The sequence below is a fragment of the Schistocerca serialis genome, chromosome 7, assembly GCF_023864345.2.
Source record: "Schistocerca serialis cubense isolate TAMUIC-IGC-003099 chromosome 7, iqSchSeri2.2, whole genome shotgun sequence".
Lineage (NCBI taxonomy): Eukaryota > Metazoa > Arthropoda > Insecta > Orthoptera > Acrididae > Schistocerca > Schistocerca serialis.
The window spans coordinates 426134644-426162228 of NC_064644.1; the positions used below are offsets into that span (position 1 = coordinate 426134644).

Consider the following 27585-nt stretch of genomic DNA (forward strand, 5'->3'; position numbering starts at 1 on the left):
CTGTTGCGAAAGTAGCTGTACATTACAAGGTTATCCATAAGTGTGAACAACCCTTTTAAAGCGAAAACAGTTGGATAAACAAAAACTGAAAGTCATCTAGAACGAGATAGGTGCAGGGGGGAAAGCGTGAAGTATTATCAAAATGGCGGCCATTTTGGAAGCCATTTTGTATTCAATTCGTAATTTTCAAGTTCAAAGGGAATCGTGCGACGTTGCGAACATCTAGAGACTTACACGAGAAAACTAATTCTGGCTTTCATTTGAGCACACATTTAGTGATTCTCGAGTTATAACTTTCCTCATTAGAGCTAACGTGAAAGATGATGACGGACACAAATCGAATGCATTAAGACCGTCCATATATCAAGAAAGTGGTGCACTCATGTTACTGCAGAATATTTCAACAATGTCACCCAGATAGACATCCCATTATCTACAGAGCTGTGGTAAAATCTCTCGTAAAATTCCGTGAGACTGGTTCTGTCACAGACTAACCGAAAGCTGAACTATCGGAAATAGTTACAGAAGAAAGAATATCTACCGCTGTTCTAGCATAGTTCAGTGAAAGTACAGAGCGCAGTGCTTGTACATCAACAATGAGAATCTCGATACGTGCGTTGGTTAACATCCAAGCAATGGGGGAACCTGATTACAACCACCCTGCAACGTGCTGGACATGTAGAGGACATCCCTTTTCATGTGTTATCACAAGCATTTGCTGAGTTCTGAATAACATGCGACATAACGCGAGAATGAAGAAATCTATCCTCAAATGAAAGACAGAGTTCTCGGGTAATTTTCTGTTCGTAATGCCAAATGAACTCCTTTGCTTTTAAGGCTACAAGCTTTATCCAAGCTTCCTCCTAAATGGCCGCCATGTTGGGAACAAAGCTCCACATGTATTCTTCCTCGCCCATCTCATACTACCTTAAATATTCGTTTATCCATGTCTTTTTGTTTTAGAGGCTTCATTCCAGACCAATGGAGCACCATGCAGATCGGTATTCGGAGCATTACACGCAGCTGCAGCTTGTATGAAATGCATGTCTTTGTTATACAGAATATTGCTCCATCTTCGACAACCAGTGATGAAATTTAAACAGTAATAAACCACAGTCTGGAAAAATCGCGGACGACTGTGTATTGTTTTTAAGGTTATTCCACCGACATCCATGTAGCACGTAAGTAATTCATGTAAAAGACAACCAGTTAGCAGAAGTATGCTTCACATGTGTTGTCCATTGAAGACCTCGTAAAAGAGTGAAATATTCCTTTGCAGTTATTGTTTCAAAATACGCAGGTATGCAAAACTAAGGCTGAAGTAGTTTTCCCATGATGTGTCATTGACAAGTAACATAGCTCGATGAAACTTGGACCGTACATACAAAGAACTGCTACACTATAAGAATGAAGGTGGTGGTTGTTGTTGTTGTTGTTGTCGTTGTGGTTGTTGTTGATGTGGTTGTTGTTGATGTGGTTGTTGTCTTCAGTCCGAAGATTATTTTGATACAGCTCTCCATACTACTCTATCGTGTGAGAGCCTTTTCATCTCCAAATAACTACTACAACTTACATCTTTCTGAATCTGTTTACTGTATTTATCTCTTGGTCTCCCTCTACGATTTTTACTCCACACACACACACACACACACACACACACACACACACACTTCCCTTAAATACTAAATTTGTGATCCCTCGATGTTTCAGAATATATCCTATCAACCGATCCCTTCTTTTGGTGAAGTTGTGCCACAAACCTCTAGTTTCCTCAGTTCTGTTCAGTACTTCCTCACTAGTTACGTGGTCGACCCACCTAATCTTTAGCATTCTTCTGTAGCACCACATTTCGGAAGCACCTATTCACTGGCCGGCCTCTGTGGCCGAGCGGTTCTAGGCGCTTCAGTCCCGAACCGCGCTGCTGCTACGGTGGCAGGTTCGAATCCTGCCTCGGGCATGGCTGTGTGTGATGTCCTTAGGTTAGTTAGGTCTAAGTAGTTCTAAGTCTAGGGAACTGATGACCTCGGATGTTAAGTCCCATAGTGCTTAGAGCCACTTGAACTATCTATTCACTGTTTGTTTAAACTGTTCAACGTCCATGTTTCACTTCCACATGTGGCTACAATCCAGACAAATACGTTCCTAAAAATCTTCCTAGGACTGAAATCTACATGCGATGTTACAGACTTCTCTTCTTCAGAAATCCTTTTTCTTGCCATTCCAGTCTACATTTTATATCCTCCCTAATACGGCAATAATCAATTCTTTTGCTGCCCGAATAGTAAAACATATCTAGTTTCTTAATCTGATTCCCGTAGCAACACCTGATTTGATTCGCCTACCTCCATTTCCTTGTTTTGCTTCTGTTGATATTCATCTTATATCCTCTTTTCAAAACACTGCCAATTCTGTTCAATTGCTCTTCCAGGTCCTTTGTTGTCTCTGCCAGAATAACAGTGTCACCGGGAAACCTCAGATTTTTTTATTTCTTCTCGCTGAATTTTAATTTGTACTCCAAATTATTCTTTGGTTTCCTTTACTGCTTGTTAAATATACAGATTGAATAACATTGAGGAATATAAGGTTGGAGATGGGCCAAAACACTGTCTCACTCCCTTCTCAACCATTGCTTCCATTTCATTCCTCCCTACTCTTACTACTGCCGTCTAGTTTCCGTTCAAGTTGTAAATAGCCTTTCGTTGCCCAAATTTTAGCCCTCAGAATTTCAAAGAGAGTATCCCAACCAGCATTTTCAAAAGTCTACAAATGCTATAGATGTAGGTTTGCTTTTCCGTAACCTATCCTCTAAAATAATTCGTAGTGTCAGTACTGCCTCATGTGTTTCTTCAGAATCAAAACTGATCTTCCCCGAGGTATGCTTCTACCAGTTTTTCCATTCTTCTCTAAACAATTCGTGTTAGTATCTTGCAATCACGACTTATTAAACTGATAGTTCGGTAATTTTAATTCCTGTCAGCAACTGCTTTCTTTGTAATGGGAATTATCACACTCGTCTTGAAGTCTGAGGGTATATCCGCTTGTCTCATACATCTTATACACAATGTGGATGAGATGTGTTGAAGCTAGCTCTCCCAAGGCTATCCACAGTTTTGATGGAATGTCGCCTACTCCCGGGGCCTTAATTCGACTTAGATCCTTCAGAACTTCGTCAAATTCTTCTCGCCATATCATATCTCCCACCTCATCTTCATCTACGTCCACTTTCCTTTCTATAATATTGATTTTAAGTACATATCCCTTGTACAGACCCTCTACATACTCCTACCTTTCCGCTTTTCCTTCTTTGATTAGGACTGGTTTACCATCTGAGATCATCATATTCGTACAGCTGCTTCTCTTTACCCCAAACACTTTAATTTTCCTGTAGGCAGTATCTGTTTCCCCTAGTGAAATATGCTTAGAAATCCTTACCTTTGTCCTTTAGCCATTCCTGCTTAGCAACTTTGCACTTCCCGTCAGTTTCATTTTTTAGACTTTGTACTCCCTTTCGCCTGCTTCATTTGCTGCATTTTGAAATTCTCCATTCATCAATTAAATTTAATATCCCTTGAGTTATCCGAGGATTCCTCTTAGGCCTTGTCTTTTAACCCGTTTGATTCTCTGCTGCCTTCACTATTTCGTCTCCTGAAGCAACCCATTTGTCTTCTGCTTTATTCCTTTCCCCTGTTCTAGTCAACCGTTGCCGGATGTCCCTCTGAAGCTTTCAACAACCTCTGCTTCTTTCAATTTATCCAAGTCTCATCTCGTTACATTCCTACCTTTGTAGCCAATAAATTGTGATCAGAGCCCACATCTGCCCGTGGAAGTGTCTTATAGTTTAATATCTCTTTCATAAATCTCTGTCTAACTATTATACAATCAATCAGAAACCTTTCGGTGTCCCCAGGTCTTTTCTTCGTATACAGCCTTCTTTTATGATTCTGAAACAAAGTGTTACTGATGACTGAATTATGCTCTGTGCAAAACTTTACCCGGCGGCTACCTCTTTCATTCTCTTCCCCCGGAAAATATTCACCTAGTACATTTTCTTCTCTTCCTTTTCCTACTATCGAATTCTAGTCCCCAATCACAGTCAAATTTTCCTCTTCTTTAACTTACAGAATAATTCCTTTTATCTCATCACACATTTCTTCAATCTCTTCAACATCTACGGAGCTAGTTGCCATGTAAAATTGAACTACTGTGGTAGGTACGGGCTTCGTGTGTATCTTGGCTGCATTAATGCGTTCGCTGTGTAAGTCACAATACCTTACTCGCTTTCATATTTTCTTATTCATTATTAAACCCACTCCTCGTTACCCCTATCTGACTTTGTATTTATAACCTTGTATTCACTGACAGAAGTCCTTTCCGATCTGCGACCCAGCTTCACTAGTCCCCACTATATCTAACTTTAACCTATCCATTTCACTTTTAAATTGTATAATCTACGTGCCCAATTAACGGATTTAACATTCCACCCTCCGATCCGTAGAATGCCAGTTTTTTTCCTCCTGATGAGGACATCCTCCTGAGTAGTCCCAGCCAGAAGATCCAAATGGGTGATTACTTTACCTCCAGAATACTTCACCCAAAAGGATGCAATCACCATTTAACCATACAGTAGAGGTGCATGTCCTCAGGAAAATTCACGGCTGTAGTATCCCCTTGCTTTCAGCCCGTCGCAGCATCAGCATAGCAAGGTTGTTTTGGTCGATGTTAAAAGGCCAGATCAGTCAATCATCCAGATTGTTGCCCCTGCAACTACTGAAAAGGCTGCTGCCCCTCTTCAGGAACCACACGTATTTTGTGGCCTCTCAACAGATACCACTCCGTTGTGGTTGTACGTCCTGTACGGCTATCTGTATCGCTGAGGCACCCCACCGACGGCAAGGTTCACAGTTTACGGAGGGAAGTAATGTAGGGAACTGATAAAAGTACGAAATGAGTCCGACAGAAATGACATTTTTATTCAAATGTAATAATTACACTGAAGTCACCGTGATTTATGATGGTCACCTGGACATTACGAGAGGTGAGACATGGTTGTTAACAGAGTGTGTGATCACCACGGACGGCAAAGCAAGCTCTGCAACGTGCTCCCATGCTGGCTACAAGCTTGGTAAGGAGCTCTTGTGGTAGGCCGTGCCATTCGTCCACCAGCGCGGTTCACAGAAGCTGTATCATCGCTGGTGCCTGCGGACATGCTGTAATATGTGTTCCTAATGCATCCCACATGTACTGAATGGGATTTAAGTAGAAGAAGCGAGCATGCGGCTCCTTCCGCCGAATATCCACTCGTTCCAAGATCTCCTCTATCTGCGCCGGTCATTCTCTGTTATCCATAGAAATGAAGTCAAGGCCGAATTCACCCCTGAAAAAATGCACATGGAGAAGGAGTACAGTATCACAGCAACGTTGATCGGTGAGTATACAGTGTTAAAGGATTTCCAGATCAGTAAGCCCAACCAACATTACACCTCCTCACACCATCACATCTGGCCCACCAAAACGATTGTGTTCGACAATACTGGTCGCATCCTCATTTGCCGAGAGCTGGGAAAACATAACGTACCCAGGGAAACTTTCGAACAAAATCGCTTTGGTGGTCCAGGTGTTACGGTGTGCGGAGGTGCTAAGTTTTGTGGTTGTACTGACCTCCACACATTCGAACACGGCACAATCTCTGGTCAACGTTATTGTGACACTGTAATGTTCCCCCATATCCATCTTTTGAGGGGTGCATTCGCCCTTGATTTCGCTTTTGTGGATGACAATGAGCGACCGCATCGACCGCACAGATGCATGAGCACTTGGAACGAGAGGATGTTAGGCGAAAGGTCAGACCTGACCGTTTCTGCGACATAAATCGCATCGAGTATCGAGACTTTTGCAGTCTGTCCACATGCATGGGATTGTTATGCAGAGCATGCATTGCCGTCCATTCTGATCATACACCCTGTTAAGAACCATGTCGTGCCTGTTGTAATGGCACAGAGATCATTATAAATCGCGGTGACTTCGTCGTAAGCACTCTGTTTTAGTATAGTGCGCCTGCTTAGCTGAGTGGTAACATGCTTGCCTACCATGCAGTGGGCCAGCATTCGATTCCCGACCAGGTTGAAGCTTTTTCTCCGCTCGTGGACTGGGTGTTGTGTTCTCCTCATCATCATTTCATCCTCATCACCGGCATGCGAGTCGCCCAATGTGGCGTCGACTGTAATAAGACTCACCTCCCGGCCGGCAATGCCATATTTCTTTCTTTTTAATATAAAAGTCATTTCCGTTGTTCTCATTGTATATTTCTTTCAGTTACCCTCTGTGCCATTCTGGAGCAATTATTTCTAGGTATGGTCCAAGTTTCTTCGACATACGTTACTTAGCAATGACGCATCCTGTGAAAGTTTCTTTCGTTCGTGAGTTTTGCACACTAGTGTAGTCTCAGCTGTACTGTTTTGACTTAACTTTCGTGACACTGTAGGATGGGGATGGGCAGATGTGATACTACGGGTACAGGCCCCTGCGGAAGCTCCCAATACCTGCCCGCGGTTCGGCCCCATTCGATTTCAGGCACGAGTTACCTCTGCGGCCACCACTCTCCTAGCAGCGCCTATTTCAAGCCGAGATGTGCATGGCAACTCGACCTGTTGACCTTGCGTCATTACGACTGACAATGTTGGTGGTAATATGACAGAACTACTGAGAAGGAAATGAACGAGGAATAGTTAAGATCTTCAAACGAAAATCTAAGGAATCTTTAGCTTTAATCTGTAGGGGTAAAAAGATTCCTTCCTAATTGAAATCCAAAGCGCCTTTCAGTGTCTTTTCACATTTTTTCATTCTACAGAAAATTTGGAGATGTTCTACAGTACTTTTTGACTTGATTTATTTCCTGGAATTGTTCAAAGTAACTGCTTGAACTCTAATCTGTTCAGAGCGACGTACTACTACGGAAGTGTTTTTACAATTATCAGAATTAACAAAATGAAAACTCACTGATGCTCTTCTGCGTAAAGTAACCCGTTTAATAAGCAGTAATTTCTCTCCAAACATCGAGATGTTAACAAATAGACACTTGAAAAAATGGCCGCTAGTGGACTGATGACCGCAGATGTTAAGTCCCATAGTGCTCAGAGCCATACTAAATGTTCATGTTCCTTTTGTGAGCGTGAAGTTAAAAATGTCCTATGCAGTTTAGAAACTGATTGGGCTTCAATTACGGGCCGAAATAGGTACACCAAGACACCTGCGGAAGCTTGCGCTGTAGGCAAGATGCGTACTCTCATGGCGAAAGACTTGCCCGCGGCGCCCGGCAAACCGCCAGGCGCCGGTAAACTGTAGAGCGAGCAGGCGACTCCCCCACTCTCGCCACCCACCGAAGTCTCAAGGAGCAGCTGTAGTCTGTTTTCGATTATATACCATCCCTTCCTGAGCACGCGTTTAGGAGAGTGACAACGCAATGCTCGTACACGACTAACAGTATTTATTTTCCCGAAAATGTATTAGCGACATACGCAATACCGAAATTAATAACTTGCAATGAAGACCCATGAACGTAAACCACCACGCTGCTAGACGGGAAACTTGGTCTAAATCATTCTACACCGCAGGCAGAGCTTTCATCCGGGGAAGGCCAAATCCGCCACCACAAGCGCTATTCAGTCTCCAGCTACACCACTAGCCAGTAAAATTGCTACACCAAGAAGAAATGCATAAACGGGTATTCATTGGACAAATATATTATACTAGAACTGACATGTGATTACATTTTCACGTACGTTGGGTGCATAGATCCTGAGTAATCAGTACCCAGAACAACCACCTCTGGCCGTAATAACGGCCTTGCTACGCCTGGGCATTGAGTCAAACAGAGCTTGGATGGCGTGTACAGGTACAGCTGCCCATGCAGCTTCAACACGATACCACAGTTAATCAAGAGTAGTGACAGTTGCTCGGCCACCATTGACCAGACGTTTTCAATTGGTGAGAGATCTGGAGAATGTGCTGGCCAGGGCAGCAGTCCAACATTTTCTGTATCCAGAGAGGCCCGTACAGGACCTGAAACATTCAGTCGTGCGTTATCGTGCTGAAATGTAGGGTTTCGCATGGATCGAATGAAGGGTAGAGCCACCGGTCGTAACACATCTGAAATGTAAGTGCCGTCAATGCGAACAAGAGGTGACGGAGACGTGTAACCAATGGCACTCCATACCATCACACCGGGTGATACGCCAGTATGGCGATGACGAATACACGCGTCCAATGTGCGTTCACCACGATGTCTCCAAACACGGATGTGACCATCATGATGCTGTAAAATGACCCGGATTCATGCAAACGTCGTCCAGCTGTTCGTGCAGATGGTTGTTGTCTTGCAAACGTCCCCATCTGTTGACTCAAGGATCGAGACGTGGCTGCACGATCCGTTGCAGCAATGCGGATAATATGCCTGTCATCTCGACTGCTAGTGATACGAGGCCGTTGGGATCCAGCACGGCGTTCCATATTACCTCCCTGGACCCACCGATTCCTTATTCTGCTAACAGTCATTTGATCTCGACCGACGCGAGCAGCAATGTCGCGATACGATAAACCGCAATCGTGATAGGATACAATCCGATCTTTATCAAAGTCGGAAACGTGATGATACGCATTTCTCCTCCTTACACGAGGCATCACAACAACGTTTCACCAGACAACGCAGGTCAACTGCTGTTTGCGTATGAGAAATCGGTTGGAAGCTTTCTTCATCTCAGCATGTTGTAGGTGTCGCCACCGGCGCCAACCTTGTGAGAATGCTCTGAAAAGCTAATCATTTGCATATTACAGCATCTCCGTCCTGTCGGTTAAATTTCGCGTCTGTAGCACGTCATCTTCGTGGTGTAGTAATTTTAATGGCCAGTAGTGTAGAATGAAATAAAATGATCGATCGAACGGCATTTTTGGCCGCGACACCTCGTCTGGGGTAGTTAAAACGCCTACTGTTAGTTTTTCAGTGTGACACAACGTCGGCGACTTGCATATCGCGCGACCACTACGCTTGCAGTTTCGAATCCTAACTCGGGCACGGACGTGTGTGATGTCCTTAGATTGGTAAGGTTTAAGTAGTTCTAAGTTATAGGGGACTGATGACTTCAGCAGTTAAGTCCCATAGTGCTCAGAGCCATTTGAACCATTTGTACTTGCGTAGCGACCGAGGGGGGGGATGAAATGATGAGGGCAACACGGACACCTAGTCCTCGTGCGGAGAAAATCCCGACCTGGCTGGGAATCGAGACTTGGGCCACAGTAATTACATGCAGCAATGTCAACCACTATCTATGACACAGTACAGTTCACGGAAAAGCTGTAGCGACCATTTGGTACTCACAGGGCCTCCAGGCGGACGAGTGGGCGCAGAGCCGCCGAGGGCAGGCTGGAGAGCCGGTTGTCGTCCAGGCGGAGGTTCTTCAGCTGGCGCAGGCCCCACAGCGCCTCTCCAGGCAGCTGCCACAGCGAGTTCTGGTCCAGCTGCCTGCCAACACCACGAGCAGCGCGTCTCAGCCACATGAGTTTCAGTCCATGTAAAGTTAGAAGTAGACAGGGTGAGGGAGTGGGAGAGGGGGGAAGGCTAAGGAGTGAGGGGAAGCGGGGTTGGCTGGATGAGTCACTCCAAATAGCCAGTAAACTGAACTCCTGGCATCGGCACGGTGGCAGAACCGTCGCTATTAAACCTGAGACCTCAACTTTTTGTTTATACACGTCACAGAATGAAGGGTCATTTACAAAAGTAGAAAGAGGACGTAGAGTACGGCTCACGTTGGCTTCTCTCGACGCCTCACTGGAAAGATCCTGTAAGCGCAATCTTGTGTAAACAATAACGTTCTTAGTGTAATTCAGTGAGACATTTATGTTCGGTGTTTGTTGACAGCAGCAGCTAAAAGCACAGTTTAACTTGCCAGGAAGTTTCATATCAGCGCACACTCCGCTGCAGAGTGAAAATCTCATTCTGGAAACATCCCCCAGGCTGTGGCTAAGCCATGTCTTCGCATATCCTTTCTTCCAGGAGTGCAAGTTCTGCAAGGTTCGCAGGAGAGCTTCTGTGAAGTTTGGAAAGTAGGAGACGAGGTACTGGTAGAAGTAAAGCTGTGAGGACGTGGCGTGCGTCGTGCTTGGGTAGCTCAGTTGGTAGAGCACTTGCCCGCGAAAGGCAAAGGTCTCGAGTTCGAGTCTCGGTCCGGCACACAGTGTTAATCTGCCAGGAAGTTTCAGCAGCAGCTAAGTTGGCGGGAGAGCGTTCCGCGTCAGTGGCTTCTTGCCACGTGGGCCTGGCTTGCTCGTGGCCGTGTGCACGGGTCTTGAGCATTTCCTAGCGCGGCTTGCTGTTTGTCTGCAGTCGCGTGTCCTGACTGTCTCCGCTCAGCATGTTATCCGACTTGCACAGTAAATGTAAGTTTTCTGTCAGTCAAACAGCTTTTATCTGATTAACTGGCTTTGCACAGGGAATTTTGCCTTTAACATTTCTGTTCTGTTTAATACATTTGTAGCTTTGTTCTAAATTTTATTTTAAATTATTCGGTTTAAGCTTTGGGTAAGCCGTAAAGGCGGAGTGTTACACCTTGTGAATTAATTAATATTTATCTTCTGGGGTCTGCCTAAGATCTTGATTTTGAACTCGCTTGAAAAAATTTAGCTTTAGCTCTGTTTATTTAAATTTGTGTTAATTTATTTTTTTACGGTCAATAGTGCTTAAGTCTTATCTTCTTCCATCTTGTTTAAGGTCATTAAAAGGGTTGCACTATAACTCGAAGGATCGCATTCACGTATCGTACAGTCGTTACGGCGCCTTCCATGGCCACCAGCGGTGTACGTAGGCCCCACACAATGCCACCCTAAAACAGCAGGGAACCACCACCTTGCTGTTCTCGTTGGACAGTGTGTCTGAGACTTTCAGCCTGACCGGGTTGCCTCCAAACACGTCTCCGACGATTGTCTGGTTCAAGGCATATGCGACACTCAACGGTGAAGAGAATCTGATGCCAATCCGAGCGGTCCATTCGGCATGTTGTTGGGCGCATCTGTACCGCGCTGTGGTGTCGAGGTTGCAAAGGTGGATCTCGCCATGGACGTCGGGTGTGGAGTTGCTCGTCATGCAGCCTATTGCGCACAGTTTGAGTCGTAACAGTACCTCCTGTGGGTGCACGATATGCATTATTCAACATGGTGGCGTTGCTTAAGGGTTCCTCCGAGCCATAATCCACTGGCGGTCTGAGCGAGGCTTGTCACCGACAGATCCTGTCTGTCTGTATGTCCTCCATGTCTGAATAACATCGCTTTGGTTCACGCCGAGACTCCTTGACACTTCCTTTGCTGGGAGCCCTTCCTGGCACAAAGTAACAACGCGGACGCGATCGAATCGCTGTATTGACCGTCTAGGCACCGTTGAACAACAGACCACATGAACCGGGTACCTCGTTCCTGGTGGAATGACTGGAACTGATAGGCTGTGGTGGTGGTGGTGGTTAGTGTTTAACGTCCCGTCGACAACGAGGTCATTAGAGACGGAGCGCAAGCTCGGGTTAGGGAAGGATTGGGAAGGAAATCGGCCGTGCCCTTTCAAAGGAACCATCCCGGCATTTGCCTGAAACGATTTAGGGAAATCACGGAAAACCTAAATCAGGATGGCCGGAGACGGGATTGAACCGTCGTCCTCCCGAATGCGAGTCCAGTGTGCTAACCACTGCGCCACCTCGCTCGGTAGGCTGTCGGACCCTCTCCATCTAATAGGCGCTGCTCATACATGGTTGTCTACAGCTTTGGGCGGGCTTAGTGACATCTATCAACAGTCAAAGGGGCTATGTCCGTGATACAATATCAACAGTCAACGTCTATCTTCAGGAGTCCTGGGAACTGGAGTGATGTGTGTATTTCGTCAAATAGCTTTGAATGTTTGCTAGTGTGATGACATTCAATGGGTTTTCAGGCCCAAGATGTCCTTAGAAAAGGGTGAATCGTTCGGAGAGTGCAGCAGCGTCAAAGGTTGTCCAGAACGTCGTCCTGCTGCTATCGCACTGCAGTCTGTCATTTTTCACCCTGTAATGTGTGGGAATCAATGCGCCAATGTAAATAGTGGTTTTATTGACGCGCTTTCCCATGCCACCCTCTAAGACGTTTTCGCATACATTTAAGAGCAGCGGTGTGTGTCATACGTTTTTCTCGGCCGTTTAAACCAAAACTGTGTCGCGGTTCCGACCTCCGTCCAAGAGGCGTCGAAAGGAGGGGTGAAGTGTGATTAAAAGGGTTGTGACGATCTTGTCATCGTGCGACACGTCCGCAGTGGCGTTGGTGCAATCTGGTGCCAATGTGACATCATTAACCCACCTTACATCTCACATGAACGTCTAAACTCTGACTTTCTTTTTTTTTCGCGTATGTTGACACCTTGCTTTTCGAAATGTCACTGAGCCTGAGAGAAACTTCTGCGTCGCAATAGGAAACTACAGGGTTTCAAAAAAATCACCCTTCAATCACATCACACACTGTAGTTCCAGGAACTGAACGGTAAATGGTTCGCTTTGCCAAGTTATAGACCAGTGTGCATAAAGCTGCGATAAAGACAAAACGACATAGTACAGACTGGGAATAATGCCTTGGGGACACACGGTAACATCTAGTCACTAAATATTACATATTTTGGTCTCATGTGACTGAAATGTTAATTACTAGTATTGAATTATTATCATGTCACCATCAAAGGGTCTGTTTACAATGGAAGAAAGGAAGGAGGATGGGAAAATCCAACTAAACTAAATTATTAATCACACTGACATACATATATAGCTACGCATGCTTTGTTACTAAATAACTCCTCAACTAAACACATTGATTTATGTCTCCTGACACTTGAAGACTGTGCGCTCGGCAGGAGTCGAATTAAATCCTTTCGTCCCACCGAAAGCGCTCTCGTCACTTGATGTTTGCAGCAAGGTTCCTGGCAACAGCTCGAGGAATCAGCCTCTCATTACCATTAGTGACACGCTCGTTCTACTTTCTTAATCAATAGTATCCCGACTGATTTTGAGCATCCCACTACGATTTTCTTTTCTCTGCAAACCTCTTCGTCTAAGATTAGCAGCTACACCGAATGTCCTCGATTACTGTTGTATATACAGGATGACAATTATTGAAATAAAATCGTCATAACTTCTGAATGGTTTGCGTTATGACGTTCAAACTGTACGGTTGGCCGCGGGGCATAATGGGAATTAGTATGCGTTTTATGGTTTGGTTTAGCGACGAAGCCTACTTTCATTTGGATGGGTTGGTCAATAAGCAAAACTGGCGCATTTGGAGGACTCAGGCTCCGCATTTCACCGTCAGCAGGTTACTGTGTGGTGTCCAACGTCCAGTCACGGAATAATCGCTGCGTTATTCCTCGATTGCACTCTGACTATCGAACGGTACGTGAAGATCTCGGAAGATGATTTCATACCCATTATCCAAAGCTACCCTGACCTCGTCAGGATGTGGTTCATGCAAGAAGGAACTCGACCCCATCGATGCAGGAGAATGTTTGATTCCCTGGAGCAGCACTTTGGGGACCGCTTTCTGGCACTGGCGTATCCAGAGGCCACTGGCATGGGCCTCCATTGGCCGCCACATTCTTCGAATCTGAATACATGTGTTATATCTTGCTAACAACTGACATTCCGCCTTCTGAACATTCTTCTTCTTTAAAAAATATGTTTTGAATAAAACTTAACAATAATTGACGAAATATGTATTTTTCTTTAATTTTTTGTCGTGGTTATTAAGTACTCCTCCCCTCCGTGTACACGCTATGGTACAGCTAAGATTGTACTAAAGTATATCTTGAGGTTCTGGACGTTTCTTAAATAGCAGTACCCATTAGAAAAAGGTCCTGTTAATGAAAGTTAGAGACAATTAAAGAATTTTTTGTTTTATTTCTTTGCGGTGGCCATAAAGTAGGCTCCATTCATCATCTCCTCCCCCCCACACCACCACCCCCCACCTTGGTAGTAGGCATTATAGAAAATAGCTTGGTATTGCTAAGGTTAATGTCTGAAAGAAAGGAACAACGAACAACCCTAACTATATCTACGTGAATTCCATTGGTTTACCATAATACCACCCACTGCGTTACCATAATACCATAAACAATCATCGGAAGAAAAGCTAATCATTCACTATTTAATACACTTACAGTCTCTTCAGGGCCTTGTTAGTTGAGAAGACTCTCGGCTCTATAGTGTTCAGGATGTTGCCCGAAAGAATCCTGAAACAGAAAAGACAAAGCGTTAATGCAAACTCTTCCACTATCAACAACTAACCGGCTAACTGAGAATAGGCAAGAAAAGCTCATTCTTGTCACCACAGTAGTCCTGATTCAAGCAAATAAAAACATGATTATTAACAGATTCCGTTATAAATATTCCCTTTATGGAAATTACGTGACACCCACGATGGAATCGATCAAGTTCATGGTGCTGCAATGTAGGAAGTACGAGAAACTCATTATAATTTTATTTCTATTGGTAGTATAGCAGTGAATATTTGCATCTGAGGTCTTTAATAGCTAGAATTTGAAACACTGCCTATTGACTCATTCTCTTCGGATGTCTTATCCTGATATCGATTGTATTTCGTTAGTGAACGTAATACTGGATCAAGACAAACCTTTCTTCTATATAATATTCTGACCACATTATGAGTACCGGTATAGGAACGGAACATGATACATATGTCGATGGCATAAACAAACCTTAGTGAGCAACATTCGACAGGACGACGTTACAAACGCACATCCGGCGATCCAGTTTTACGTTTTCCATGATTTTTCCGAATCGCTCCACAAAACAAGTACCCGTCCTCTCTCTGTGTACACATTGTGGTACAGCTAAGACTGTGCTGAAAGATATTTTGAGGCTTGGACGTTTCTCAAGCAGCAGTATCCATTAAAAGATCCGAACTTGCGCTCCGTTTATAATGAGCTCTTTGATCTTTCTTCCTCTCTCTCTTCCTTCCTCCTTCCTTTCTTATTTTGCGAAAAACTCACCACCTGCCTCTGGATGTGGCCTATTACCTACTACTTCAAACCTATGTTCTATGGAAGAGCTGTTGGAACATTATGTAAATTATTAATCTAATATTAACATCTTAGGCTACAATATCTCTTAAATTACTAAAAGTTGACTGAAGCACTTTTCTTTATGTACAATGAAGAAAAGCAAACAAATAAATTACTAATAAAGTACACTGATAATTACTTCAAGAGTAATGTGACAGAAACACCATGATAAAAGACATCTTCATCTTTTTCAACGGAGAAGTAACACAAGCAACCGGTTGCAATTTTTTTTTTTTTTTTGATACATTGACCTAGGTGTCGACAGCTTTAAGAAGCCTTCATCAGAGAGAAATTTTAACAACCGTAAAGTTACATTGTGATCAGGCAATAGTCAAAGTTACGAGCAGACATGCTCAAGCCAAAAATTGAAAATTAAGGAAATGTTCCAGCCTTTGATGCGTATACCCTGCAATGAAAACATCTAATATATAGATTGATAACTAACCATCGGTAGGTTTCATAAGGTCACATTTTCACTAACACTGTACGTAGCCATAAATAAGGTATTCCAGGAAGAATGGTCAATATTCACGGACATGACAGGAACGATCATTCGAAGCAAGAAATTCTAGTCAACACGGGCTCTGACATGCATACGTTAACAGCTATGAGCACTTGTTCATTTCCGCTACCGTGGCAGACATCTCTTCTACTGAATAAGTGCTCATAGCTCTTTAAGAATGCATTTTGGAGCGCATGTTTACTAGACATTTTTTGCTTCGAATGATCGTTTCTGTCATATCCATGGATACTGACTTTCCCTCCTGGGACACACTGTATACAGGCTGTTTCAGGATGAGTAGTAAATATTGCAGGTGGCAGTATCGACTAATTCGAACAGAACATACCATACAACATGTGTGAAATTATATTTGTTACATAGATACAGGTGGTTACAGAGATAAGTTTTCGTTTTGCATTTTGCTGTTCCAGTCCCTAAGGGGTTTATTTATCGACTGTTCTTTTGTTTTGAAGTTTAAGGTGTGAAGCTGTGGTTCACTTTAAGCAAATGAATATTGTGAGTTGTTGACCAATTCTGGTGTATCGTTTAGGCATGCCGCAAGTATTTACAAATGCTGAGTATGCTAGGATCGTATTTGCGTGCGGGTTTTGTAGTGGTAACGCTCCTAATGCTTGTATAGAATACGGTAGACTACTTCCTAGCCGCACAGTACCAGATTCAGGACTCGTGTTTTCACCAAATTGCATGACACAGGTACAATGCCCATCACTCATACCTCGTCTGAACTGAGATGTGTCTAGAACAGATATGTGTAGAAGATATTATTCAGTTGACAGAATAGTTCATTTTGTTCGCAAACAGAAATACAGGATACCTGAAGTAATCGGGTGGTGCGGATGCAAAATCGGAAAGTATCTTCTTTTGCGTTCCAAAGATTGATCATGGCCGTAATATCATGAACGAGTATCGTTAGCGAGCATGAACAGAAAGCAGTAGTTCGACATCATGTTTAGATAGAGATCACTGTGACGGCTAAACACCGGAAAACTGGTTCATCACATAATAAAGACTGTAGAATATAGCACCACTGTTGTGTTTTTCATTCATAATACAGGTATATAAAGTATGCTAATAATAATCAGCGGAAGAGTCGGTTAATACAAAATAATACAAAGCGTGCTGCCTTTCTTTTAACTTTTTCGATGTACTCCGTCAGTCCTGTCTGATCCAAGGTTTGCAGAACGATAAGTCATTAGCATGATGCTGCCAGTATTGACCTCTGAATGAGACAGGTGTAGAAATTAAACACGACTACGTCAATATGTCTACATCTACATCTACATGGATACTCTGCAAATCAGATGTAAGTGCCTGGCAGAGTGTTTACTGAACCACCTTTACTATTCTGTATTATTCCAATCTAGTATAGCGCGCGGAAAGAATGAACACCTATATATTTCCGTACGAGCTCTGATTTCCCTTATTTTATCGTGGTGATCGTTTCTCCCTATGTAGGTCGGTCTCAACAAAATATTTTCGCATTCGGAGGAGAAAGTTGGTGATTGGAATTTCGTGAGAAGATTCCGTCGCAACGAAAAACGCCTTTCTTTTAATGATTTCCAGCCCAAATTCTGCATCATTTCTGTGACATTCTCTCCCATATTTCGCGATAATACAAAACGTGCTGCCGTTCTTTGAACTTTTTCGATGTACTCCGTCAGTCCTGTCTGGTAAGGATCCCACACCGCGCAGCAGTATTCTAAAAGAGGACGGAGAAGCGTAGTGTAGGCAGTCTCCTTAGTAGGTCTGTTACAAAGTGTCCTGCCAATAAAACGCAACCTTTGGTTAGCCTTCCCCGCAACATTTTCTATGTGTTCTTTCCAATTTAAGTTGTTCGTAATTGTAATACCTAGGTATTTAGTTGAATTTACGGCTTTTAGAGTAGACTGATTTATCGTGTAACCGAAATTTAACGAGTTCCTTTCAGCACTCATGTGGATGACCTCACACTTTTCGTTATTTAGGGTCAACTGTCACATTTCGCACCATTCAGATATTTTTTCTAAACCGTTTTGCAGTTTGTTTAATGTGATGATATTTTGAAACGTCCTCTTAGAAAAATTAGTGAATTACTGTGCTGGTAAACCCCTTACGTTATTTGATTTTCTAACAGCTGAGCAAAACTGAACGTACTCAGACATTTCTCTCATTACTTATTCTGATCATCACTAAACTGACACACAATATTTTTAGCGCAACGCAATCTGTCTTTTAATAATCCCTACAAAAGAATGGCCCTGACCAACAACAACCTGTACCTTTCATGAACCAATTACCTCACAAAAATCTTCATTACTCGAACTACTGCAATACATCGAGCGCCAATACTGCCAGCTAAATAAAAGATTCAAACTACTGGAGTCACTAACTACTGATAGACCTAGCGCGCTGTTTACATCCAGCTGCCCAACACTACGATAGCTAATATTACAACAATGCTAACCAGCCACAGACTGCACACAGCACACCCAGTGATTTTCATACAGAGCACTACGTGGTGTTACCAATATAAAAACCTAAACATCCTACTTACAATTTAAGTCGAATTTTCTGGAAGGAAAAGAGTTTCAGTGGTAATTAAAGCTTTAATTTACCTCCTCTAAAATGCTTTTGAAATGATTCAACTTTCTGAAAAGAACATATTAACTGGAATTCACATTTTATGATAACTAGCGATGACAGTCATTTGATAAATAAAGCTGAATTCTTTATGATTTAATTGATAATATTTACGTCATTATCTTTATTTAAAGGATGTTATAATTTTTAAAAAATCGATCTGAAGGATGGCTCAAACCTGGATCGCACACGCTACGAGCCACTCCGCTACAGGCTTACCCATCTCGCTGTGCTGCCATGGCGTCTCAACTGAGCGATATACGAGCTGCGCATGAGATTTTATAGCCTTTTCTCGAAACTTTTTGGATAGTACGCTTTACAGATTTTAAGGGTGGACCCCCTTGATGTATACTACTAACCTGCGAAGTCTACTCCCGAACTGTATTTCAAAGACCGTATGGTCCCTTTGTAAGAACGTATCCTTCTCCGCTCTTCAAGTGTAAGAAATACGCAACTGTTACACGTGGAGTAGGAAATATGCTAATGTTGTACGCGGAGTGAGAGGCCTTTAATAAGGAGTTTGCCGTTACGTTGAGCTGTGGCACTTACTTACTGCCTACGAGTGCGGCGCAATCCGCTTGAGCGCACTCCTCTCTGAGGACATTGCAGCCGCTCGCTGCCCGGCGCTGCGGCTGCGGCGCGCCTGCTGCTGTCACACAAATGTCGCGCGGCGTTTGTTCCGGCCGCCGCTCGCCCATTCGCATTAAAGCGGCCCGCGACCACTGCCACACAGCCGTCGCGTAATCACCCGAGTGCTCTCGCGACATGACCTCCTGTTCCAATCCCACACGCACAACACCGCTTTCTAAAGCGCGTCGCTCCCGTAAATCCATTCCTCTAAATGCCAACAACCTCCCTGATCGGACAACGATCTGGATCTGGCTACACATATGAATAAGCTACGGAGTACAGAATCACTGCAGTTGATCGAAGCTGTCACAATGGTACACTTATAATAGACATTTAATCATGGAAACGCTTGTTCACTGCATGGAGTTAACAACGACATTGCTTTTGGATGTCATTCACCTGCCAACTCGAGTTGTCACATAACATCGACAATAGACACAGTGATTATTTTTTATTTTGAGACAACGAAATATCGCAATCACCAGATTAAAAAACGGAAAAATTTCTGTTCAATGTTTTGAAAACTGAGGGGAGGAATTGGCGGCGGGGGGGGGGGGGGGGGTGGGTGGGTGGGGAGGGGGGGGAGGGAGTGCCACTTTGACATCTAAAATAGGAACATGAGATTTTCATAGTACATTAGGATTCTACGGTAAAAATACGTAGCTTTCGTATGTAACACTTTTTTTGTTGTACGATAGATGCCGCTGTAATTGAAGAAAAACAAAATTGCGTTCAAAAACGATATTATATCGAGATAAATGCATTGGATCAAAAAAGTAGAACCAGACGTTTTCAGTAAATGTGAAAAAAGATGATTCAGATGTGCCTCTCACCAACGGGGTGCTTGTTTGTAAGTTTTATTTCACAGTTAGAACTCAAAAATGTCGCAGCCCACTTTGATAGTCTTATTTGTTCACATATGGAATAATTGTAGACAAGTGTAATGTGCTGCGGATATATAGAAAGATCCTTTATCATTTAGCTACAATATATCAGGTCAGTAACTGGAAGCAGTTAATTCCATAAATTACCTGGGAGTAGGCATTAAGAGTGATTTAAAATGGAATGATCATATGAAGTTGATCGTCGGTAAATCAGATGCCAGACAGATTCATTGGAAGAAGCCTAAGGAAATGCAATCCGAAAACAAAGGAAGTAGGTTACAGTACACTTGTTCGCCCATTGCTTGAATACTGCTCACCAGTGTGGGATCCGTACCAGATAGGGTTGATCCAACGGAGAGCAGCGCGCTTCGTTACAGGATCATTTAGTAATCGAGAAAGCGTTACGGATATGATAGATAAACCCCAGTGTAAGACTTTGCAGGAGAAACGCTCAGTAGCTCGGTTCAGGCTTTTGTTGAAGTATCGTGAACATACCTTCACCGAGGAATCAAGCAGTATATTGCTCCCTCCTACGTACATCTCGCGAAGAGACCATGAGAATAAAATCAGAGAGATTAGAACCCACACAGAGGCATACCGATAATCTTTCCTTCTGTTGTGGACTGGCAAGGCAGCCAATCCACAGTGACGGGTAGCCGAAAGGCACGCGTTTAAGCTCACGCAGGCTGGCGTGACGTCTGGAACAGGTAAGGGAATTTATAGTAGCAAAAACGTAAGTAACTACGGGAATACTTAACTTTAATTCATAATTGGTGAACATCGGTCTGACGGTACATGCATCACAAGTTAAATAGCAACTGATAATTACGCCATGCTAGGTCGTAGCAAATGACGTAGCTGAAGGCTGTGCTAACTATCGTCTCGGCAAATGAGAGCGTAATTTGTCAGTGAACCATCGCTAGCAAAGTCGGCTGTACAACGGGCGAGTGCTAGTACGTCTCTCTGGACCTGCCGTGTGGCGGCGCTCGGTCTGCAATCACTGACAGTGGCGATACGCGGGTCCGACGTATACTAACGGACCGCGGCCGATTTAAAGGCTACCACCTAGCAAGTGTGGTGTATGGCGGTGACACCACACCTTCCACTAACAATACGAGACTTTAATAGAAGGGAGAACCGACAGAGGTACTCAAAGTACCCTCCGCCACACACCGTCAGGTGGCTTGCAGAGTATGGATGTAGACGTAGATGTAGATATAGAATTCGACACAACTGAGAAGTGCTTACGATGCAATCTGCTGACCTGCATTGTTGATACGCTGAACAGTGTTCTCCCGCGTTGTTGGCAAATCGTTATAGGTTTTACTCTTCAAGCAAACCCAAAAAACTCAGACTATTAAGATCTGGCGATCTTGCAGGCCAAGATACTGCTCCGCCTCTTTCCGCCTACCGACAACTGTACATGCGCTCTAATACTTCGTGTGCTGCCACAGAATAATGTGCTGGACACCCATCACATTGTAGCCACATTGTTTGTAGGAAGTCCAAGGGAAGGTCAGCAAGGAATAAGGCAAGTTTGACCTCCAAGAATGTTCGATATTTATCACCGTTTAACACTAGATTACTAAACCTACTTAAAATTTACGATAGCAGTTGTTAACAATTCGCGGATCCCGCCAATCTGTTATTGTTAGTATGACATGTAAAACAGAACATTTTGTACTTATTTTGTATGTGGCATACCAAAGGAGATCTTATAATTATAATTAACTAGTGCATAAGCTGTAAGTTATGGCTTCCTTTGAATAAGCCGTAGTAAAATTTACGATGGCTTAGTAACATTTTCCCCCAATCAGTACTCTAGGATTAAGATACCATACGTAAAAAAATGGGAAAAATATCCCACATCAAATATTCACATTTCATGGGCGCTGATGTTCAACTTGGCGTATCCGTTATGGGTTCTCCACATCCCAATAAGGCATGTTGTGTCGATTAAACGTACAGTGTCACAAGCTGCGACACTGTCGCGAATAAAACAGTGACCCGAATATAGAATAAATTTCCTTTCAAAAAAATGGTTCAAATGGCTCTGAGCACTATGGGACTTAACATCTGTGGCCATCAGTCCCCTAGAACTTAGAACTACTTAAACCTATCTAACCTAAGGACATCACACACATCCATGCCCGAGGCAGGATTCGAACCTGCGACCGTAGCGGTCGCGCGGTTCCAGACTGTAGCGCCCAGAACCGCTCGGCCACACCGGCCGTCTAAATTTCCTTTACTTTACGTCTATGGTCACAAACTTTTTGTCTATAGATTACCGGTTTCGGTCTATAATGACCATCTTCAGATCTGTTTTATAAAAACATTGTTGTAATGTACTGCAGCCACAGTGGTATCGTCAAATGTTAAATGCAAAATCAGCACCATCATTGTCAAATATATGTAAATAACAGCATATCTACAAGTCATTTTGCCAGCAGCGCTGCTCATTGTTTTTATAAAACAGATCTGAAGATGGTCATTATAGACCGAAACCGGTAATCTGTCGACAAAAGTTTTGTGCCCATAGACGTAAAGTAAAGGAAATTTAAACGTAGAGTGGTTTGCCTGAAAGCAATACTCGAGAAAAGAAACTGGGGTCTCTCTGCATTTGCTGAGGCGATCAATCTGGCAAAAAACCACTCTGTTCTAGAAATCATTGCCATGAAGTTCCTCGTGGAGGGAAATATGAAACTCATGATATTTTCTAAGTTTCAAAATTCGGCAAGCCGTAGCGTGACTACGTGACACGATTGACGACATGATGGCGGATAGCTAATGGTTCATTAAACCCAATACAGTAACGTCATTATTGTCTCCAAAAACAGTTCTTCGACAGTTCCTCTTCCGTGGTTGTACAGCTCCTTCGTTGGAGAACTAGACGAAAACAAGCGAGTGATCGCACCCGGCTTGGAAAACGTTAAGCATAAATGGCTACAGTATTATCCACATTCCCACCACTTTCTCCACGAACGTAAACAATTTCACTTTACTCTTCTATAGCCCGCATTATAACTAATAACGGAGTCAAGTTATGAAGGAAGGTATTTATTAAATGAGGAGCGATACGCACTCAATGAGTCCAAGTTAAAATCATTGAATGATTGAGTACTTCAAAACTGAAAAACACTGAGTCGTTTGCCACATACGTCTGACTCTATGCACTTTTCTCGACATAACTCCGTTTTCAAAATCAACTGTATTATTTGTCGATTACAGCGCCACCTATAACGAAGTGACAAACGTGGTACGTACAAACGTTACTTATTTTCCACCGAGTATCCGACTTTAAAATAAAACTGGGATGGCTCTGTTTACGACTTGGAAGTAACCTTCCACTCCACTTTCTGCATTTCAGGCAGGGGGGTGTAACACTGGTAAAGCAGGATAGCGTTTTTAAGAATAATAAACACATATTTTTCCGTTTTTTAATCCGATTTGTAGTTTTTGAGGTATTTCAACACAACGAACTCATTCAGTATATTACTATATTGTGGGTGTCATTTACGCACCAACTCGAGTTATCAAATAACATTGACAATATATATTAGTTTTCAGCTCTGTAGATAGACTCTGGAAGACTCGATATATCGTACCTAGTTTTTTTATTCAGAAAGTGCGCAGAGCATGTGTTCTATAAGATGTGGAAAAAAGTTATTAATTTGGAGATTGCGTTATATTCTCTTCACAGAATGTCACTGAAGTAAGGACTTGTAACGCAACCGTAATCGTATTCGCGTTGGCTAGCTAAGCGGTTTGTACCAGTTTTGTAGTTTCCCAAAAATTTGGGTCTGTGGCCTTTCAATATGACAATCTGTTCCTGTTTGTTACAGAGAAATTAATTAATGCTCTAGATATATATATAAGGCATCAGAAATATCCGCCACTTGCATACAGAGGGTGGCTGGAATGTTGCGACTACCTTCCAGTGGTTGTGGAGGATGTCCTGATGAACAAATCGAGGATAGGAATCCGCGACCAGAATGTCGTCTATTTGACATCCGCTGCTGCATAATGGCCTCTTTTCTCACGCATTGCGGAATTCCGCTACAGCCATCAATACTGTTTTTACATTCAATTTATCTACCCTACATTATGACGGAGCCTCAGTGTTTTCCAGTCTCCTGTAATGTGCCAAAGAACTTACAAAAAAAATGGCTCTGAGCACTATGGGACTTAACATCGGAGGTCATCAGTCCCTTAGAACTTAGAACTACTTAAACCTAACTAACCTAAGGACATCACACACATCCATGCCCGAGGCAGTATTCGAACCTGCGACCGTAGCGGTCGCGCGGTTCCAAACTGAAGCGCCTAGAACCGGTCGGCCACTCCGGCCGGCCAGAACTATCCGCTCCTACAATTTCATTTTCATTACAGTCATATCTTCCACTGTTTTCTTTCAAGTCCGTAATAATTAGTAACATATAGCTCTCGATCTCTCGCTCTGCAAGTCTCGAAAACGGACTGGTTTCGCATTACAAAGTGTCATAAGTAGCACACACAGCATACAGTAATTGTAAACTTTCGTTTTCTGATAAATAAGAAGATTAATTTTCAAAACCCATCTAACCTTACGAGAGGCTTTCTAATTCCTGATATTATTCTTCCACACCGTTACGAAAACTACTGATCGACCTTATCACCGCGAGCACATTCCAGCGTAAATTCTTCACCAACAAACGCGCTGTTTGCATTTTCTCGCCATGACTCGACTTTCTAGGTGTATAAACTCTGTCGAAGTCTTTACCTTTCAGGAAAATTTAACCTAAACGCCGTCACACATTAAGGCCATCAAGTTTAATTGCTACCTCTGTCTCACTGGTGGATCAATGATCGCAGCTTCATAGTTAAATAGCTTATCGCTGTGTAGCGTCTGTAACTAAACCAATAGGGTTGGGTCAGTTATGAGTTAGATGTTATGTCCCTAAGTTTTAAGAGGTTACATAGTAGTGCTTATCCACTTTCATACCTTTATTTACAGCATTTTTCTTAAGGAAAATTGTGACTCACAGAGTCATATTGTAGACTTCATTCTGGTAGGGTATTGGAGAACCTATGTTCAAATCACCTGTTCCAACCTAGACCCTGCACAAAATTTTGACACTGCCAGCATGTCTCACAAAATATTTTTGCGAGTGTAACTATCTTGGTCAGTTAGTAAACACTAGTAACCCACCACCACAATTTTTAACTAATCGAACGCCCACTTACAAATTTAAAACGTCATGTATACTGCTGGAGTTTCATCGTATGAACAGTGAAAATCAAATTGCCGATAATCTTTTTCGGATAGGGGGAGGGAGGAGGTGTGGATACTGTCAGCGGCGAAAAGTTCCAGAAAGACTTGAATTTGTGCGTTAAGTTTATTGCAAGTCGTTTATTGCTCTCATTCTCAAATACTTGTTGAATATAGTCTGGGTACGTTGCCTCAAGATATTTGTTTTTTCAAGCAGCGGAATTATAAATAACGCAGCACGAAGAGCGAGAAATTTTATTGAGACGCGGTGGCAGAAAAGACTCTTGTTGTTTGTTGTGGTCTTCAGTCCTAAGACTGGTTTGATGCAGCTATCCATGCTACTCTATCCTGTGCAAGCTTCTTCATCTCCCAGTACCTACTGCAACCTACATCCTTCTGAATCTGCTTAGTGTATTGATCTCTTGGTCTCCCTCTACGATTTTTACCCTCCACGCTGCGCTCCATTGCTAAATTTGTGATCCCTTGATGTCTCAGAACATGTCCTACCAACCGATCCCTTCTTCTAGTCAAGTTGTGCCACAAACTTCTCTTCTCCCCAATCCTATTCAATACCTCCTCATTAGTTACGTGATCTACCCACCTTATCTTCAGCATTCTTCTGTAGCACCACATTTCGAAAGCTTCTATTCTCTTCTTGTCCAAACTGGTTATCGTCCATGTTTCACTTCCATACATTGCTACACTCCATACAAATACTTTCAGAAACGACTTCCTGACACTTAAATCTATACTCGATGTTAACAAATTTCTCTTCTTCAGAAACGATTTCCTTGCCATTGCCAGTCTACATTTTATATCCTCTCTACTTCGACCATCATCAGTTATTTTACTCCCTAAATAGCAAAACTCCTTTACTACTTTATGTGGTGTCACCATCAGACACCACACTTGCTAGGTGGTAGCTTAAATCGGCCGCGGTCCATTTAGTACATGTCGGACCCGCGTGTCGCCACTGTGATCGCAGACCTAGCGCCACCACAAGGCAGGTCTCGAGATACGGACGAGCACTCGCCCCAGTTGTACGACGACATTGCTAGCGACAATACGGACAAAGCCTTACTCTCATTTGCCGAGAGACAGTTAGAATAGCCTTCTGCTAAGTCCATGGCTACGACCTAGCAAGGCGCCCATTGTAACAGTGCATGTATCTTACGAGTCTCATTTGTATAGTCAAGAGAGATGTATCACAAGGAGTAAATAAAGTTAAGTATATTCCAAAGATACGTATTTTCTTGATAGCAGTCATAACGTATCTTGATCCAGACTTGACGCCAGTCGGCGTGTGTGTACGCGTGCCTTTCTTTCGGCTACTTCAGTGTGGCGTAACAGTCTTGTTACGTCACAACAGATTGGCGACGAATTAAAAGTGTTCTTTCTGATTGCTAACATTTACTTGTGTCATGGCTTCGCCAGATGTACTGTCCGAATTTTATCGCTTGCAGAATCAGCAGACGCAGGCGTTATTGGATGCCCTTGGACAGCTCGTCCAGGGTCAACGTGCCATTCAAACCGATGCGGCAGCCGCCGCTTCACCGCTACCGCAGCCACAACATGCAGTTGCACCGCCGTTTCGCAGTTTTAACACGGCGCACGAATCGTGGCCAGAATGGTCCCGCCAGTTCGCCTTTCATCTAGCCGCCTACAGAATTCAAGGTAATGAGCGGCAGCCGTTTTTGCTTTCTTGTGTTGGTGTGTCCACCTACCGTGTGATAGTGAAATTGTTTCCCCGACGCGACGTAGCAACTCTGTCCTACGAAGAAATTTTGTCTGCTTTAGATGCCTATTTTAAAGAAACAGTTAATGTAGTTGCAAAACGGTATACGTTTTTTCGTACAAAACGTACGGCCAGTCAAACTAATAGGGAGTGGTTGGCAACATTGCAAGGACTTACTAGGGACTGTGCCTTTGACTGTGACTGTGGCCTTACTTATTCAGATACAATGGTGCGTGATGCAATTGCACAGAACGTTTCTGATGTTCGCATACGGGAGCAAATTTTGAAACTAGTTAATCCCTCCCTTCAACAAGTGATAGACATATTGGATAGACAAGACACACTTGACTGTGCTCATGAATCTTTTGAAACTTCGCCAGCCGTGTGTAACATTAACCGGCCCGCTGGACGCGCTGCGCGGCCCGGTAACCGGGCCTCGCGCACTTCGACGCAGCTGCCACCGCGCTCTAAGCCAGGTGTGCCGCGCCAGCACACAAATGCAGTGAAATCATGCCCGCGGTGTGCTACTAGGCATTCGCATGAACATTGCCCGTCACGCCAAGCTACACTCCTGGAAATTGAAATAAGAACACTGTGAATTCATTGTCCCAGGAAGGGGAAACTTTATTGACACATTCCTGGGGTCAGATACATCACATGATCACACTGACAGACCCACAGGCACATAGACACAGGCAACAGAGCATGCACAATGTCGGCACTAGTACAGTGTATATCCACCTTTCGCAGCAATGCAGGCTGCTATTCTCCCATGGAGACGATCGTAGAGATGCTGGATGTAGTCCTGTGGAACGGCTT

At 43.4% G+C, this 27585-nt stretch overlaps 1 protein-coding gene across 1 annotated transcript in view; it reads right to left on the reverse strand.

Moving 5' to 3' along the window:
• LOC126413133 (lutropin-choriogonadotropic hormone receptor-like) overlaps positions 1-27585 on the reverse strand; it is a gene marked incomplete at its 3' end in the record, with an annotated part of 673520 nt that overhangs the window by 250909 nt on the left and 395026 nt on the right. Inside the window, exons 3-4 of the mRNA XM_050083025.1 lie at positions 14204-14275; positions 9371-9514 (exon numbers count right to left, since the gene is read on the reverse strand). Of these exons, the coding sequence (XP_049938982.1) occupies positions 9371-9514; positions 14204-14275 (216 nt within the window). The remainder of the gene's footprint in view (positions 1-9370; positions 9515-14203; positions 14276-27585) is intronic.